Genomic DNA, 14458 nt, shown 5'->3' on the forward strand with positions numbered 1-14458 from the left:
GCTATGGATATGGTGGATAAAGCTAAACAGAACATTACATAAAACAGAGAAACCTTAATCTCTTGTTTATGGATGTCAATGTAAACCAGAAGAGAAGTTGTAGACAGTAACTAAGAGCTTAAGGAATTTATTTGGAAGTGGGAGAGGGGGAGAGTTAAATGGGATAAGTTGATCCTACTCTTAGAACTAGGTGGTTTAGGATTACTTTATTTGTGTTAAAATTTTAGAGTTATGCAGTTAAGCACAAGGAGAACATTATAAATTTAAGTGGAAAGAGAAAATGAAGAAGTGGTGGGGAGTAGGTCAAGAAATAGAGTGTGTAGGATTTTGGATGCAGATCCTTAAGGAAAATAAGCAGCAACCGTACCAAATATATTTGTAAAGTTGCAGAAGGTATGCTAAGAACTATGTCTATACAGGAATGGAGAAATGAGATTTTGCCAATAGGGGCAACTGTAAGGTGGGGTGCAGTAACAGAAGAAAGTGTGCTGGAATTTACTATAGACAACTATCAAAGAAACCAAGTTGTTGGGAACAAATAGAGAGGGAAAGGTAATAGAGTTGTATGTGACCGAACGAAAATTTGGAGTGCAGGTTAGATATTGCCTTCCCTACAAGGGATTGGTAATAGAATAGATGAAGAGAAAGAGATATGGGGGTCCTAAATGAAAGACCAGATTTGGTAGATGTTTGTAGTCAAGTTTAAAACAGAAACTGCTGTTAAAAAAGGGATGTTTAGTTGTTAATTAAGCAGTAACCCACGCCTGGGTGTGAGTATTGCTGGATTTACCCACGGTTGGTGTGTTTTGGTCACAAGGACAAAACCCGAGTGGCTAAACAAAGACAACCGTGGGTAAATCCAGCATTACCCACACCCAGAAGTGGGTTATTGCTATTACACAATGACATTATTTAAGAAAAAAAATACTTACTTTTCTTAAATAATGGCATTGTATAATGCCTCCGTGCTGCCCTTCCGCAGCTGTCTGGTATTCTGCGGCAGTTCTGATGTACTGCGCATGCGTATGCTAACGCAGTACATCATAGCTGTGGGTGGAAGCAATGGAGAAAGCAAAATCTCTGTTGCTTTTTACTAAGTGTCTGTCTATATTAAAGGAGTTTAACATAGCGAGACAACTTTAAAAAAAAAAAGCAACAGGAATCTCCATTGCTTTTTTTAAAGCTGTCTCGCTATGTTAAACTGCTTTAACATAGCGAGACAGTGTCTAAAAAGCCAACTGAGATCTTGCGTTCTCCGTTGCTTTAAAAAAAGACATACTAATAGAAAAAGTCTGGCCAACCGGACCTTTTTCCATTAGTATAAGGCTGATTTACAAGGTGCACGCTGACCATTCAGTGCGCACGTTTTGGAATATTAATGGGGGGGGTCATTGTATAATGTAAAATATTGCATGATAGCTATAAGAATCAATCAGAGGAAATTAGAAAAGATTGGGAAGAGAAACTAGAAAAGTAATTTACAAAGGAACAGTGGGAGGACATATGTATGTCTCCTAAGTATGCAACAAAATCCAGAAGGTTTAGGATTTTTACTTGGAAGTGTTTGCCTAGGTATTTTTATTCCCAAGCAGTCTTAAAAGAATTTTTTCTTAGGTAGATATCAAACGCTGGAGGTATGATGGGTAAGAGAGAGGTAAATGGAAATGTTTTTTAGGAGTGCAATGAGTCGTCAGGTTTTAAAACTTCTCTAGAGAGAACTCTGTCAGAAATATTGGGGGAGGAAATTCTAGGACATGGGATCTGGATTGCCTAGACATAGTAAGGCCTTATTATGTTTAATGTTATTGGCTGCCAAAAAAATAATGAAAATCGAAATCTAGACCAACTGTAATTGAAGTATTGAATTTTTTTAAAAAGAAAAAAGAACTGGAACTGGGATCTTTAGAAAAGGAGTACAATAACTTACTTAGAAATGGAATTTGAGGGAAAAACATAAGCAAAATAATGTTCAGGAGGAGGAGTGAGGTTTACTAAAAGACTGGAATTGAGTATTTATAATGTCGGGGAGAATGGCAGTTATAAAGAAATAAAATGTATAGATTATGTATAATGCATGAAAGACACTAATGTGGTTTATTTTATTTTCTATTAACATATGTGTTTCTATGTCAGATATTAAAAAAAAATAAAAAAAAGTCCACACCAATGATAGGCTGGAAGACAATTTGTGAGGTATCAGCAAACAGCCATTGAGGCAAGCCTACTAAAGAGTAGGCCTCTCCCAGGATATGGTTGACAGTAAGATGGCAACTGTTAGCCGAGGTCTGTTCTTAAACTCCTAACAGTCTCCTGAAAAACAGGATAGAGATGGGTCCCCCTGTTTTTGAGACACCACACCGTAATTAGTAGGGCATATAACATATTGCATGGTAACTAAAAGAAACAATAAGAGGAGGTTAGAAAAGATTGGGAAGATGTACTGCATAGGCAGTTTGTAAAGGAACAATGGGTGGATATTTCTGTGGCTCCCAAGTAAGTAGTAAAGTCCAGAATGTTTTAGATTATTGCTTGGAAGTGTTTGCATAAGTTTATACCTCAGAAATCTTCAGATAGTTGTTCGTCAGATAGGTAGCAAATGCTGTAGGTGTTATGGGACGGCGAAAGATAACTAGTGACATGTTTTTGGGGAGAGTAATGAGTTGGCATACTTCAAAAATTTGTTTCAAGGTACTGTTGTCAGAAAAGTTGGGGAAGCAAATGGCTGAAAAGATTCTTTTAAATTATGACACAGAATATGAATTGCTTAAACATAGTAAGGCCTTGCTAAGTTAATGCTATATTGACTGCCTAAAAAAGCATTTGCTAGAAAATGGAGATCAAAATCTAAACTGGCTGTAATGAAAGTACTGAACATTTTAAAGAAGATAAATGAGTTGGAGGTGGGATCTTTAGAAAGTGGAAGGAGCAAAATACTAGAAATAAATGAAATTTGTGGGAACAATACAAACAGAATAATTTTCAGGAGGAAAACTGAGGTTTAAGGAGAAACAGGAATTGATCTGTTTATGTAAAGTTGGAGTAAATGCCAAATAAATACTAAATGTTAAACATGTATGTAATGTATAATACACGTGAATTAGAAATGTTAATATAGTTGGTTTTATTTTATGTTAATGTATATGATTTCAGATCACATATTATTCAGTATAAATTAAAAACATGACTGTATAAGGAAGTTTGAGTATTTGAGTAATTTCTGCAATCACTAACATAGTCATATATGAAAGATGAAATAGATTTATAAATAAGTGAATATTGCACAATCATTCTTTTTCATATGTATATTGTTAGTTGCTAGCTATTGTACATGTTATTCCTGTCTCTGCAAGGAAGCTTGTGAATTCTTGCAAAAAAAAAATGTATACATATATATATGTGTGTGTGTGTGTGTGTGTGCGTGTGTGTGTGTGTATGAACCTATAATGATAGTAAAGCTGCAATACACTTTGGATTGTTAGATGTACTCAGTATTGGCATATAGCTTTTATTTATTTTAATTTGTTAAACAGGGTAGAGCAATGATCCCATTGGACCCATGTCAGATGGGAAGAACACAACAGTTATGCAAAAGTTGCATGACATTATATACAGAGTGATTGACAAAATTCAATAGATATGTGTGTATATATATATATATATATATATATATATATATATATATATATATATATATTATACAAAGTGAATATCAAAATTGGCTTGAGGTAATAAAAGCAATTGATACATGAGATTATATACAGAATGAGTGAAAAAATTCAATATATACATGCAGTATATATGGAGTGAAAATCAGAGCTGGTGAGTTAGGACAAGGTATGAACATGGAAGAAGGTAATAAAGAGGCTAAGTTATACTACCAGAAAGATAATAGTTGCATTTTCCTGAGTCTTCTAATGTGCTTTCATCTGTGAATGGAAAATGGGGTAAGAGGAATGATCTTTAAGAATGGAAGGAAGAGATTCCCAGAGTTTGGGACCAAGGACTTTGAAAGCATGGTCTGTTGAGCAAAACCTAGTTTGAGGGATTTAGAGGAGAGGGTATGATTGGTTAATATGTCTGAGGTTGTATGTTGGTGTATCTCTGAATTGCCCGGAAGCAGGTGGAAGGAAGATGTCATTCTTGATATGTTTTAGCACTTGTGAGGCAAATAGAAAGTCAGCAGATTGTTTTAAAGGTAGACATTTAGTTTTTTCACTATGCTGTGGTGTTCGTTTTATGGGGTCTGAGTGATGAATCTGCAAAGGGCATTTGAAGTGAACTCAATTGTGGGTACATTTTTTTTGGAAGCTGCAGCTATAAGATACCTTTACCTATGACATTTCTACAGAGTCTGGATAGAAAAAGGGAGATCCTATTAGCCCAGAATAGGAGAGAGTCGATTTGTGTGTAGTCCAGGTGGAGGTGGAAATTTAGGAAGGGGTCTAACCAAATCCCTAGGTATTTGAGTGATGTGACTTTTTCAGTAATAGTGTTCAGAGGTAATGGAGGATCTTTAGAGGCCTTTGTATAGTGCCAAAAAGCATTGTTTTTGTTTTACAGGCATTTATAAGTAATTGTTTATCACTGACCCATTGAACAAGGCATGAAAATCAGCTTGAAGTTATGAGCTCAAAAGAAGTGGTCGAATGATTGGATAGGAATAGGACCATGTTTTCAGCATAAAACAGGAGATGAAGTTGGGGTAAGTCAAAAGGAAGTTTTTTTTAATGTAGTTAGAGAAGAGGGGAGGTGCCAAAATAGGTACATGAGGGACATCTTTCTGTAGAGGACTGATGTAGAGGTTGATGAACTGAAATTAACTGATAAGTGGCAGTTAGGTAGCTTTTGAACCAGGGCAGTGTGTCATCACTGATGCCTGTTTCAGTGAGACTGTCTAGGAGAATTGAGTGATTGACAAGATGGCTGTGGTGAGGTCAGTAAAAATTGCTCCAATTATTAGGCTTTTGTCCATTTCAAGAAATAGTGTCACCGAGTGTCCAGATAGCTGTGGATGTATTGCAATCAGACCAAAAGCATACTGCTTTTGAGAGAGAATGTGGTATTGGTTGATATATTGAGTGGGTTGCAAATAAAAGTAATTTTTTCTAGAATCTTTCCTAGGGTAGGGAGAATGTAAAAGGCCTGAAAGTCTAATGGATCGGAAGGACTGGGTTTCTTACGGAGTGGTTGGCATTTTTCCAGATAATAGGCGTAATATTTAAGTGTAGCACACAGGTTGTAGATGTACAATAATAGATAATGTGTGATGTGGGTGAAGGTTGTCAGTACTGGGGTGGGCTATCAAGTTTAATCTGTTCATGCAGAAGATAGATGTCCTTGGATGTGATAGTTCTGAAGTAGATTGTAGGGATATATAGAAGGGAGGTGGGAGTGTCAGATGCAGTTTCAGATGGGCTAGAGAAAAGAGCAAGAAAGGTTGTTGAAATGAGAAAGGAAGTCTGAGGCAGGAAGTTTTGAGGCTATGGAATTCATGGAGGGAAGGCTTTGCCATCCTTTAAGATGGATGACCTCTTTCCAGAAGTTGTTTGGGTGATTTTATTAGTGAGGTGTGGTATGATTTCATCAAATGACTTATAATGGCGTATAGTTTGCTTGGCAAGGTTGTGTAGGTGGGTGAAGTGCTGTCTGTTTATAGTAGAAGGAAGTGCTTTCTAAAAATGCCATACCTTGTCTATGAGTTGCAGAGGAGCTTTAAACTTGCATTTTAACCCACTGTTAACTTTAAGTTTGTATAGTCTTTGGATTACCAGGAAGCAGGAGTTTTGCAAGTCAGTCAGTGTAGAGGTGAGCAGTGTTAGGGACATGAGTTCAAAACTGATGACCTGTCAGAGAGGATGGATTTACTTTTAATGTTATTCTGTGATTTATTACAGAAAGATATGAGCGTTACATATGAATAATGGATATGATAACCTGATAGGACAGTGGTCACTGAAAGATGGTGGATGTATGATGATGTTTGAGATGAGAAGGTTTGTTAGTTAATATGAGATCTAGGAGGAAGTGGCGAGATCTGTTGAGGTTGGGTCTAGTAGGGTGAGATTTGAGCTGGGTGAGGATGAACTGTATTAGAAGTGTATTCATGTAATTGGAAATGGGACTGAACAGGATGAAGTTGCCAAGTATTATGACATTTTAATGTTATCTGATATTACCTCACTGATGTTTTTACAGCAGTATTAAAGTAGTTAGCAATTTGTCTTTAGGTTAAAGTTTAAAAAGATTGTACATGTCTGTAGCCAACCTGAGTGTGTGGAACATCTTAGCCTCCAGCTGTCTGATGCATGCCAGTGCAAGCTTTAGAAATAAATCCTGATTATTTTGTCTGCACAGTGTCTACAGAGGCATTGATTTCTAAAAATTAGTCTTGTCTGGAATGAGGGTATTATGGTTAGGAGTAAAAAATAAGATTCACTTCTGTTTGGAGGTAGCCATAAAGATTGCCTCTTTGCCCACTTGCCTCTGCAAAGAACTGTGGTAGATTTCTTACCCTCTGAAAACAGATGAATCTGGTGAACATGTTCCAATAAGCATAACTCTACAAAATGGTGTACTGAGAAGCCACTTCTGACAGTGAGCCTTTGCCTGACAATTGAAGGTGGCATATAAAGCAGAAAAAGAAGAGCCTGTTGACCAAGTATCTTAAAATGATGCTTGACAAGTGTTAATGGAAGTGGGTTTGTGCACTGCCACATTACACTGAAGTCTAAAGTGCACACAGATACTGTTTTTCAGGACTGAGAAATTTATTTTATTCAGGCTTATGAGTTGCGTTAGACTCCTGCAGCAACCGTTTGAATAGCAGCCTCCATCCACAGCGAGTAGGGAACTGAAGTAGATTGCCAGGCCTTTTTTCTATACCATACAAATGCACACCTAGAGACAATTGTAAGTCATCATTCTGCTTACCTAATGACTTTGGGAGGTGAGAGGAAAACTAGAGCAAACTGACGTGAACACAATGAGGACATGCAGACTCCACTCAAAAGGCGCCCCAGCTTAGACTAGTTTATTACCAAAAGCTTAAAAGTGTAACTTGGACATTGGTTGACCATACAGTGGTCCAAGAAACTGGTTATGAATTGTAGGGATTAGGAGCTGGCATAATGGTTAAATTCTTTACCTCAGAAATACAAGGTACTGGGTTTGATTTTCATTTCTAGTTATTGGATAGAATTATTGCCCCTTTCACAGTAAATATGTTTACATACTGTAGCTCATCTAGGCTTATGTAGTATACTAATAATTCAGTGTTTTACTTCTCTTCAGCTGTTTCCAGGATTTCTGAGCCATCTTCATCACATTTTCACAACGAAATAATGTACTTCCCTTTCTAGGAACAAGTGGGTATTGTCAGTATTTTACTAACGTCCACCAAAGGACACCTGTTAATCGGAAAGCTCAAGTAATTGTAAAACCTATGTTAGTCGAATAAAAGGTATTGCATCACCTCTGTATTCAAGTGTCTGTCTTATCGCTTTTAATTTATTTAATTTTAAGATTGCCCAGAACTAGGAAGTAGAATCTGGGCATTTTAATGGTGTAAAAACCAAGGTCACTCTTTTGTAATCCTAGCAGTGTTCAGCCTTCTGACTACATATAGCTGCAAAACATATCCTAAGACAGTTGCTTGTTGAGATAATAAGCATTGTGGATCATGAATTAAAATATGATTAAATGTTAAAATATCTGTTTTAGGGAAAAAATTTGGTCTTTATATACAGTCTGGCCTTTTATGGCAAATTATTCATGCTTTACAACTGAGCTAGATTTTGTATTTTTCTTAACATCTTGCACGTTTCCAGTTTTTTTACTAATCTACATCTCGCTTAATCCATTTCTGTTCAGGCATTTCGTAGGATTCCTGTATGGAAAAAATACTTAATTGGAAACTCCACAAAACAAACTAATAAGCAGAGGAAACTAGCAGAGTTAAAAATACTAGAAAATACAATTTTTTTCCTAGGAGCTTTCATCTCTTTCAAACATTGCTATAAAGAACACAAGACTTAATCAGTAAGTAAATATGTCCTTGCCACATAAATGGTCCTTTCATGAGAAAGTAGCTTGCTCAGTCTTCTCTGACTGGATGTTTCCTATTATAGACATTTTTGCTTTCCTTAATAGTATCAGTTGCAGTTCATAGGTTCACAGGTAAGTACTAGGCTATCTGCCCGAAGGCATTTATAAGCCTAGCCGGAATGTGTTGGCTTTCGCCACCCCCTTAGATTAGTTCCCTGTGCTTCTGTCCAGCAGAGCCATTGAAGTGATCCCTGGGGTAAACTTTCTGTTTCCCATCCACTCATCAAGGTTTCTGTTGAAGAGGGTTAGTGAGGAGCTCTGCCTAATGTAGATTGGAATCTTGTTCCAGAGCATGGGAAGTCCCTGGGACAGTAATCTATCCCTCCAGCACATCCTATTTATTGTTGTGGTGAGGTTTAGATCCCTGGAGCATGTGGCTCGAGGGGATATGGTTTTCTTTAGTTGGAGCATGTCCATCAATTCTGGGTTGGACATGGCCTTGTATGTCAGGCAGAGATCACCTCTGAGTAGGCGATATGCAACCGAGTACAGCTGGAGTTTCTTCAGTCGAGCTGCATAGGGCATCTGCTTGAGGCCAGTGATTTTCTTGGTGAGGTACTTCTGTGGTCTTTCCAGTTGTTGCAGGTGTCTTGTAAGGTACATCCCAAATGGGGCATTGCACTGTATGATGGGTCTGATGAGTGATGCATAGAGGGGCCCATTGACCTTTCGATTTGGATGCAAACCCTTTTGTGATTAGATGGGCCACATAGAAGGATTTTCTAATCACTTTGGCAATATGATTATCAAAGGAGAGATTACTATCAACTTGGGTCTCCAGATCCCTTATTACATTTTCTGTATTTAGGGGGGCTACCACCTATGTGGTAGTTTGTGGGTACTTAGTTTTTCCAAAGGGGATGACTATGCACTTTTTGGCATTTAGTTAGAGGCCATGATTTTGACACCAGGTATCCGTCTCCATGAGACCCTTCTGGAGGGTGTCTGTGTCAGCCGGAGAGTCAATTATAGCCCCTAGTTTGCAGTTGTCTGTGAACTTGGTCAGCCATAGCCCTCCTGTGCTTGCCTATACCTCTGAGAAGTATATGCCGAACAGGAGGGGTCCTAGGACTGAGCCCTGGAGGACGCCACTTATAACTGGTTTAGAGTCAGACATAGAGCCTGCAACTCTCACCATGTAGGTTCTATCCATGAGCCAGTTGGCAACCCATCTCGTGACATAGGGGTTTATGTTCAAGCTGGTGAGCTTGTATATAATACTAGAATGGAGAATGGTGTCGAAAGCCTTTGCGAGGTCTAGGTAGGCTGTGTGGACCTCCTTTCCCTTGTCTGATGCCTTGGTAACTGTCTCAAAGAAGTCCACCAGGTTTAGGAGGCATGATCTGCCCTTAACAAAGCCAAACTGAGTAGGGTCAAGGTTTGGAGGTTCCCAATGTCTCTGTTAATGAGTTCCATGATGATGCGCTCCATAGTCTTGCAGACCAGACTAGTCAGGCTTATAGAGCAATAGTTCCCGGGGTCCGTTGTGGCTCCACCTTTGTGGAGCGGGATAACTGTTGCTGTGCACCATTCTGTGGCTACATAGTCTTTAGAGATCTGAGTTTGAACAGTGTGTTTAGGTGAGGGGTTAGTTCATTTTGGAGCTCTTGTAAGACACAGCCTGGGACACCGTCCAGTCCCATTGAAGTTGTGTTTTTGGCTTTGGATAGGGCTGTTTTAACCTGTGTGTCGGTGATTGATGGGGCCCTACATTCTTCTGGTATGGTTATCAGCCCTTTAGAGGGTGAGAGGGGGTGAAGTTTGCACTAAACCTGTCTGCCAGAATGTTGGCAATATCAGTCGGTTCAGTGTATTTTGTGCCATTCTGCACTAACTCAGAGCAGGTCTGAGAGTTTCCACGTAGGTTCTTGACATAGCTAAAGAATGCTTTGTGGTTATCTTTGGAGTCATTGGCAATTTTTCTTTCGAAGCTAGCCTTGGATGATTTAATGAGGGATCATAGTTTCTTGCTGATACTGATCAGGGATGCCTTTCCTTCTTGGGATTTTAGTCTTTTCTGTACTAGTTTCCTCCTTCTGTTTTATAGCTTGTTTATGCAGGGGTCCACCAGACTGGTTTCCTTTTCTTGGAGGAGTGATTCTTGGTTTTACTTGGGATAGCACGATCCATGCATTCCTGCAGATGCTCATAGAGTGCCTTTGTAAAGGTTTCAGCAGCTTGGACAGCATTGTCCTTTAGCATGGAGGTTGTGAACCTTTCCACCTCGGTCTTAAGTAACGTGACGTTTGCTTTTGAAAAGGTTTTCACAGTGGTTTCCTTGATTGGGGGTGGGGGTGGAATGTGGATATCCAGAGTGATTAGTCTATAGTCTGATCTAACCAGCGAGGGGTTGACCTCCGGTGTGGAACACCGGTCGCCCATGTTGGTGATGACCAGGTCCAATATGTTCCCTTTGGTGGGGGTGTTGACTAGTTTATCTAGGGCATTCGAGTTTATAAATTCTAGGAAGCGTTGGGCAAGGGAGTTAGTACTTGAGTAGTTCTCCCGGTTTATGTTTGGGTAATTGAAATCACCAAGTATTAGGGTGTTTGGTAGTACCTTCATATTTCCCAGTGTCTCCGGAAATGCAGAATGGGAGTCCTGGGTCATGATGGGTGATCTGTAGCAAGCTACAGTTTGGATTGCAGTATTTCCCGTTGTTAGTTGCACATGGATTATTCTATTATTGTTATTATTATATTAGTATAGTTAATGGAATTACGTATGCAAAAGCATGAGCAATATACTGAAAGTAGCTTTTGAGTAGGTATTTCATTTCATAGAGCAACTGCTTTCTTTATGCACTTCTCATTGTGTTTTGGGCCTATGTAAGAAGAGAACCCTCAACATGCCAGCAGCAATTATTTTATGAAACACAGCTACTAAGTGATACATAGCCCTGAAATTAGTTGTGAAACTACCCTGAAACTTATTTTTATGATTTTTCATTGATAACTTCGAATTGGTTTCTTGTACTTTGCTTAGTATGAGTCTTTAGTGATTTACAGTCCTTCTATTTTGTCTTAGCAGTGGATTTATAGCTTGACATTTACTTTTACTGCTCAATAGAGGCAGATTTTCTTCAGGTCCTATTTTAATAGTTTTGTCAGATGTATGCAACACATAAATGTCTGTTAATGCGAGTCATACCTCCAGGCAGTAAAGTTGCATTTTCATGTCAGCTGCTTTAAGCTTTATGTGCCATATTATAAAACACTTTAAGATCGTTTCAGCATTGTTAATGGCCACTAATGTTTACGAGACATTCTTATGCCATTATATTTCCTATGAAGCAGATTGTAGCCATGCATACAAATGAATTGGTAGCTGTATTTTATGTTTGCATAATCTGATGAATATATGATGGAAAGTAAAGAATAATTAGTTATGACTTTATCCTTTCTTGTTGTTTAGGAATAATAATGGTTGGAGTCATAGTTGGATCAAAGAAGACTGGAATAAATCCAGATAATGTTGCCACCCCCATTGCTGCTAGTTTTGGGGATCTTATCACTCTTGCTATCCTAGCCTGGATAAGTCAGGGTCTTTATAACTGTCTGGGTAAGTATGATGATTCAGTAGAACAAAAAAGCAATGTGAGCTGTTCATGAAACCCAATATCTTATTGAGAGACAGTAATTTGAATCACACTGGCCTTTTTGATGTTTCTTGAGAGAATTATAAAGTGAATATTTTCAGAATAAGCCATTGAATTTGATTTATAAAATGTGCCATTTATGTTTTTCCAAGTAGAACATAGTCTTTAGAAATTAAAAAGAATATTGCAGTTTACTTTTTATTTTTCCTAAGAGTAAGTGGTTGCATTCAAGTATAAATGTGCAAAATTATTTACTGTCAAGGTTAAAAGAATCCCATATTGTAGCTCCTGCAAATTTGATTATATTATGTGGTAAAGAGATCACAGAAAAGCACATTTTTGTATTTGTGTGCAGTACTACCACTAGTAGTATTTGTTGCAGCTCTACCAAATTAGACTTTTTCACTGCATGAATATTTTGACTAGCCACCAGGTTTGCTGCATTTGGCAGAAAAGTACTATAGTGATCGTCATGTTGAAGTCGATATTCTGGGGAGTTTTAATGCAGCTAAATTTTTCATGAATCTTCAGCTGGTAGTGTTTAAAATATATAATGTCTGGGTTGTGGTTCATCTGGTTTCCGGTTATTAAAATTTTTGTTTTCAGTGAGGTTTAAAATGGATGGCTGTTAACAGCTGTTATTTACTTATCCTAATTGCCTTTACATGGAAGTGCTTTCTTATTAATATGGACACGAGTAATGTCTTAGTAATGCTTTCTAGGTTGCGGTTCACATGTTCTTGAAAGACAATGAGAAGTAAAATCAACATATTGAATCAGTTAAATGTGCTTAATGAGTTATTCTTGGCCAAACCCATCTTAAACGTTTTCAGTATCAGTCTTTCCATGAGTTATGTTCCTGAAATGTAGAGTCCATAATGGCACCATTACACAAAGGTGACCCTACAGCGGAGCCCGGAAACTGTAGATGTGTATTACCCTTATAAGTATTGTCTGTAAAGTAACAGAGGTCATCATTGCTGAACTGATAAACAGTGATAAGTGACCTAGAGACTCTGGACTCAGACCAATATGAATATGTAAGAGTTAGCTTATGCCTACTAAACCTAGTCTTATTTCTTCATAAGATCACCAAATCCTTGGATAAATGCCCGACATTCCACTTGGATTACCTTGACTTTGCCATGACCTATGACACCGTTCTGCATGCTGGTATTATATTTAAACTCTCACATCTTAGCATAAACCCATGTTTAGTCTGGATGACCAACTGGCTGACTGACATAACCCATACTGTTAAGGTAGCGGTAGACAGACAACAGTCACCAGCAGGGTTCTGTAGTGATCTGTCCTGATCCCCCTGCTGTACAGATTATACTTTTCATAAGTAAAAGCAGATGTCAAGGGACTGTTATTTATGTTTACTGATGTCTGCAATTGTCATATCCCCCTCAGACACTCCAGCCTGGACCAGTGCCTGATGTGTCAGTTATGGGCTGTCCTTAAATGCTAAAAAATATGCAGTATAGTTACCTTAGAGAAAGACATCACTTCCTCCAGTTACCACATTGCTGGCATCACACTCAAAACAGATACAGACATATCAGATATGGGTGTTTATACTGATAATGACATTTCTTTTAGTCACCATTTCTCAATAATGGTTATAAAGTCCTTCTAGCTTGATCATCTGATCTGTTGGGGTATCTTCTTTAGGTACCATGCAGTCTTGGTCTTTCTGTACCCTCTGTAATACCTTACCTTCTTTTCAGAACTAGGCTTGACAGTTTGTTGGGAAAACTTAAATTTATGCTGGGGTATGCGGAAATAACCTTTTTACCACAGATGACTAATATATCCTCAGTACCAAGGGCTGTTGTGACTAAGCTACTTGATGGCCTTTTAGCTGCAAGCTTGGTATGAACCTATGAACATATTTGTTTATATTATTATAGTTAGTATGGAAATGGCTGCCTTTATTAGCTTCATCATTTTATGCCATAGACATAAAATTGGAGAAAACTTTTTTTATTGTGTCTTTCTTAGCAAGCCAAGTTTCAAAGTCAGAACTGATCTTGCTATATCCCTGTTTCATAAGCATGAGTAAGTAATTTAGTATTTGTACAGATTTATTTATAAGAATTTCCGAACTCACCTTTAGCAGTAACACACTTCTGCTCTTTGTTTGAGGAACTGGGATACCCCGACATTCTAAAGGAATGCCTGCTTTCTTTCCTGTCCTTCCTTCTTGCTTTCATTTTCTTTATTCTCTTACTCTTTTATTTAACTTACTGAACTGTTGAATTTATTTTTTTGCAATGTGCCAAGTTCTTATAGTAATTAACTGTAACAATATTCACCAGTGAATGCAAATTCTGTTAAAAAAATTATCAATAAATTAACATGAACTTAATGCTACAAGAAGACAATGAAAAAGTTAAGGAATGTTGAAAATCAAAGGTGGATGGCACTGCGAATGTTAGATAACCTACTTTAAAAGTGATCATTTCCAAAATAATTTATCTGATTAAAGGAGAACCGCACCCGCAGGGGCTGCAGACTGAAAAAACATGCTTAATTCATGATGTCTTGATGTTTCCTACATTTTAACACCACTTTTGGACTCTATACTTTTTAATGTACTTTTTTGTATTTTTAAATGTAATTCCAGAGTGTGCCCACATGGGGTCAGGCATCTTGTTTTTTTAGTGCACCTCTAGGTATCCCACAGTGCAATATTTGGCTTTAAAATGTTACATCATAGCCCCTTAGCTCCTGTCAATACATTGACTTTAC

The 14458-nt window shown here is 37.9% G+C and overlaps 1 protein-coding gene across 2 annotated transcripts in view; it reads left to right on the forward strand.

The window, feature by feature from the left end:
* The window catches only part of SLC41A2 (solute carrier family 41 member 2), a 1208246-nt gene that overhangs the window by 537757 nt on the left and 656031 nt on the right, over positions 1-14458 (forward strand). For both annotated transcript variants that reach the window (XM_044087830.1, XM_044087831.1), the window contains exon 6: positions 11518-11664. In XM_044087830.1, coding sequence (XP_043943765.1) covers positions 11518-11664 — 147 coding nt within the window. The remainder of the gene's footprint in view (positions 1-11517; positions 11665-14458) is intronic.

This window comes from Protopterus annectens, chromosome 11.part0, assembly GCF_019279795.1.
Source record: "Protopterus annectens isolate FY-2018-M chromosome 11.part0, PAN1.0, whole genome shotgun sequence".
Lineage (NCBI taxonomy): Eukaryota > Metazoa > Chordata > Ceratodontiformes > Protopteridae > Protopterus > Protopterus annectens.